Here is a 4307-nt window from a genome sequence, read left to right on the forward strand (position 1 = left end):
GTGTGTGTGTGTGTGTGTGTGTGTGTGTGTGTGTGTGTGTGTGTGTGTGTGTTTTGGAGCGGGGAGATCGGGGGCAGAGGACATCCACACCAGCCCCAGCCTGCTATAGGGCAGCCGGACTTCGGAGCGGCTTCTTCCGGAGTACTTCTATCCCATCTTGTCGTAGTATGCCCACCTGTCTGGTGCCCGGAGGCGGGAGATGGCATATGCCCAGTGCACTCTAGCTTGTCTGTGGACAGTGTCATTTTTACCCGGGAGTCTTTCTTTTTTGGGGGGTGGGGCCAGGTGTGAAGGCTTTTGTATCAGGGAGACTTCACAGGGAACTTCTGGACTTTGGGTCCGAGAGCCGGCAGTGGGAGGGCAGCTCGGGCTGCACAGCGTTGTGCAGGGTCCCCGGGCAAGGAAGGGACCCTCGAGTGGATAGGCCCCGAGTCCGTGGCCCAAGGCTTTCGTGGCCAGGACTCCAAGAGGGGAGTGTGGGGGTCGGGGTCAGGCCACGGGTCACCGCTCCACTCCAGCGGGCCGCCTTTCCCGCTGAAGTGCTGAGCTAAGAGCTTCTAATTCTGTTCTCTACCCGCCTAGTTCTTTTCCATATCATCCCTTCTCTCGCTGCCCAGGCCCAGCGACTGTTCTATACGACCCGGCCCAATTCTGGCCTCCTTGCTCTCTTTCAAATCTCCTCCGTCTCATCATTGTGCTGCCCTCCCCGGGTCCCAGAGCCGGAGTCCATTCTGGGCGAGGCTGGCCGCGCGGGGGCTGCGTCGGGCCCTAGTGAGGAGCGGGGAGAGAGACGGGGTGCGTCTCATCTGGACTTTATTAATCTCTGTTGAAGTCATTAAGGCAGACAGATAGGAGAAATGTAACTAATTTCAGGCGGAAACTCCGGTAAATTTCAGTCTTAATTCCCTCCAGCCCCAAACCGTGCAGGAGAGCAGCCTGGGACCGACTTGGGCCGGCCCAGAGAGGACAAGCCTACCAGGGACCTGTTCCACAGCCACAAACTGGGGATCGGGACGGCTCCACTGATAGCCAGAAGAAGGGCCCAGGCCGAGGTTTTCGCTTCCAGCGAAAGCCCGTCCTCATGAGGCTTGTCTGAGCCCCCTCGGGCTCCCTTCCCAGCCCTACTCCGCGGGGTGCTGCTCTCTGAAAGGCTGGTTCTCGTAATTCGACCTCCCTCCCTTGACATTGCCGGCCGGAGAGGCCCTGCCCTCCTTAGAGCAGGCTGCTAAGTTAAACTGGGCGCCTGGCCATCTGGAGTCGGGGGGCAGGGAAGACCGACCAGGAGGAACGTCCTCGAGCTCTCCTGGGGAGGCAGGCGTATTTATTCCCCAGTGGCTGCACTGCCCAGGACGCCAAGAAAAAGCCGCTGGTTTTAGGGCAAAGGTGTCCTCGGGCAAAAGCACATGTAGGGAAACTCGCGTTCGGCCGCCTTCGTGGGCACCGCTTTCTATCTAGATGTCTTCTCTCCTTGGGCCTCGGGCCTTTCCTTCTTTCCTGGGCCAGTGCTTCGAGAATCGCAGCTTCGAGGGCCCTTCCAAAGCAGCTTGTTCAACCCCGTATCCCCCTGGTTTTACAATGGAACGAGTGAGGCCCAGAATGCCCGGGGTCATCCACTGAGTCGGGATAGAGCCACGACCGAGCCCAGGTTTCTGGAATTTCAAGGTCCTGCTCGTTCTACATTGTCTTCTGCCAGAAGACAGCTCTTCTCTTCTGGCCAATCCCTCGTCTCTCTTTCATCTTCTCACTCCCTTCTCTGCTTCGCTTTGTCCTCTCGGCTTACCCCTCTGCCTTCCTCCCCATCGGCAGCTCGGAAGGAGCCTTATCTTAAGCGCTAGGACGCCCGAGCTTGGGTGCCCGGGCTGGGACACCGAGCCCTGAATGCCCCAATTTCAGGCAAACTTTCCGCACGCTCTCTGCCTTTGGGGGCAAAATGAAACCATATGACCTCTTCAAAGTGTTCGCCTTAGCCGCTGCTTGGAGGAATTCCCCCCAGCTCCCCCCCACTTTTTTTTTTCTTCCCTGGGACTCAAGAAGAAAAAAAAAACCTACACAACTCTGAATAGCTTTAGTCTCCCTTTCCCACTGGAGAGAAACAGTGACTGAGGGGCTGTGGGAGCGCATCTCAGGCTCTCCACGGGTGGGCTGAAGGCGTGGGGTGGTCACAGGGTTCCGACTGGGGCCAGAGATTAGGGAAGGGCGCCCGCACCAGCGCTCTCTCCCTTCCCTTCCACTCGTAGGCTTCATATCTGGCTGGGCAGTGCTTGGGCCCCGTGCCCTGAGGGCCCAGCGTAGGAAGCCCCCAAAGTCGGGCATTTTGCTGCCGCTAGTAAGGAGGGCTCTTGCCAAGGCGTTCCTTGGGGATCCTGGCCTCCCCAGGCACATCGCCTGGTCCTGAGAATGAAGTGAAAGGTACAGCCAGCGGCTGAGCCGCTTTTTAGAAAGTGAGAGTGGAGCTGCGGCAGACAAGCCTGAAGCCCCGGGCTTTCCTCCTGGGTCTTGGGGCTTAACCTGTGTCCCAGCTGTGCCTCCTTTTTGCCCAAGCTCCGCGGTCTGCCTAACGAGTAGACTCGGTCCAGGCAGGTTGTGGGGGATGGCTAGGAGGTGTGGGGGATGGCTAGGAGGTATGGGGGATGGCTAGCGGGATTGCTGCGGCTGCCCGAAACTGCCTGGGCCCCTGAGGCTTTCACCGATTTGGTTATCTCTGACTGGAGCTGGGGAGAAGCAGTCTGCAATTTCACTTTTTTTTTTTTTTTTGTCTGATGCAGCAAAGATGCAGGCAATGGAGATTGCGGTCCGGAGGAATCTCTCTCAGTTTCCTCAGTTTCCCTAGCTGGCAAATTAGGGAGTGGTGCTTTTCCACTCTGAGGGGAATTTGATGGGGGGAGAGCCGCGTGTCCTTATCAGTCTCCAACCAACTCTCTCTCTCTGTCTCCGTGTCTCTGTCTCTGTCCGCCTCTGTCTCTCTCTGTCTCTGTCTGTGTCTATGTGTCTGTGTCTCTCCCTCTCCCTCTCTCTCTCTCTCTTCCTCTCCCTCTGTCTCTCTCTGTCTCTGTCTCCTCCCTTGCAGACGATGCCTCCACCGAGACAGGCCAGCGTTTCCTCTTCGACGTGTCCAGCTTGGCAGACGCTGGCGAAGTAGTGGCCGCGGAACTTCGGGTCCTTCGCCGAGCGCCGGCAGCTCGAGATCGGCCGGCCAAACAGGAGGCGGCGGCCCTGGGGGAGTTCGGGGAGGCCCTGGGAGCGCAGCCCTTCGCCCTGCTCCTGCTTTCCACTTGCCCGGGCGCGGCCCGTGGGCCTCGGCTACTGGCCTCCAGGCCCGCCGGCCCTCTTGACTCGGCGCGTTGGGAAGTGTTTGACGTGGCGGACGTCGTGAGGCAGCACCGGCTCGAGCTGCCCCTTTGCCTTGCGCTGCGCGCGGTGGGCGGCCCCTCGAGGAGCCCATTGGCCCCCAGGCTCCTGGGCTTGGGGCTGCCCGGGAGCCTGCGGCCGCCGCCCAACGAGCGGGCCCTACTGGTGGTTTTCTCGCGCGCCCGCACGAAAGAGAACCTTTTCCAGGAGCTTCGGGCCAAGGGCCGGGCCCGGGGGCGGCCGGGCGCTGCGCCCTCCGCGGGGCGCAGGAAGCGGCGGACTCCGGGGGCCGGGCCCGGGGTCGGGGCCCGGGTGACGGGAGGGGTTGGGGACCCTGGCGGAGGCAGCGGGAGCCCGAGCGCAGGGCGGGCCCCAGGGCGCAGGGGCCGGAGCCGCTGCGGCCGCAAGCCTCTGCACGTGGACTTCAAGGAGCTGGGCTGGGACGACTGGATCATCGCTCCCCTCGACTACGAGGCTTACCATTGCGAGGGAGTGTGTGACTTCCCGCTGCGCTCGCACCTGGAGCCCACCAACCACGCCATCATCCAGACGCTCATGAACTCCATGGCACCCGAGGCCGCGCCGCCCAGCTGCTGCGTGCCTGCCAAGCTCAGCCCCATCAGCATCCTGTACATCGACGCGGGCAACAACGTCGTCTACAAGCAGTACGAGGACATGGTGGTGGAGACGTGCGGCTGCAGGTAGCGGGGCGTGCGGGAGCCCCGGAGCCCGGAGCCCGGCCGGCTCTGGCTGGGTCCTGCGGGCAAGGCAGGCGGGCAGGCCGGCCGGCGGTCCGGGGCCCCGGACCTCGGGACAGTGCAAGGGAGGTGAGCGGGCCGAGCTGGTCCCGCGGGCTTTGTCTCCTTGGAGCCCAGCGGCCCGAAGCCCCCAGCTCCTGTGGGGCGCGCGCTCGCGCACACACACGCACGCACACACACGCACACACACACACGCACACG

General features: G+C 62.1%; 1 protein-coding gene across 1 annotated transcript in view; it reads left to right on the top strand.

Moving 5' to 3' along the window:
• The window catches only part of LOC114054176 (growth/differentiation factor 7-like), a 4890-nt gene extending 837 nt beyond the window's left edge, over positions 1 to 4053 (top strand). The window contains exon 2 of the mRNA XM_027877337.1: positions 3068 to 4053. Within this exon, the coding sequence (XP_027733138.1) occupies positions 3068 to 4053 (986 nt within the window). The remainder of the gene's footprint in view (positions 1 to 3067) is intronic.
• Positions 4054 to 4307: the final 254 nt, after the last annotated feature.

Source organism: Vombatus ursinus, unplaced genomic scaffold (assembly GCF_900497805.2).
Source record: "Vombatus ursinus unplaced genomic scaffold, bare-nosed wombat genome assembly UNPS02004260.1, whole genome shotgun sequence".
Classification (NCBI taxonomy): domain Eukaryota; kingdom Metazoa; phylum Chordata; class Mammalia; order Diprotodontia; family Vombatidae; genus Vombatus; species Vombatus ursinus.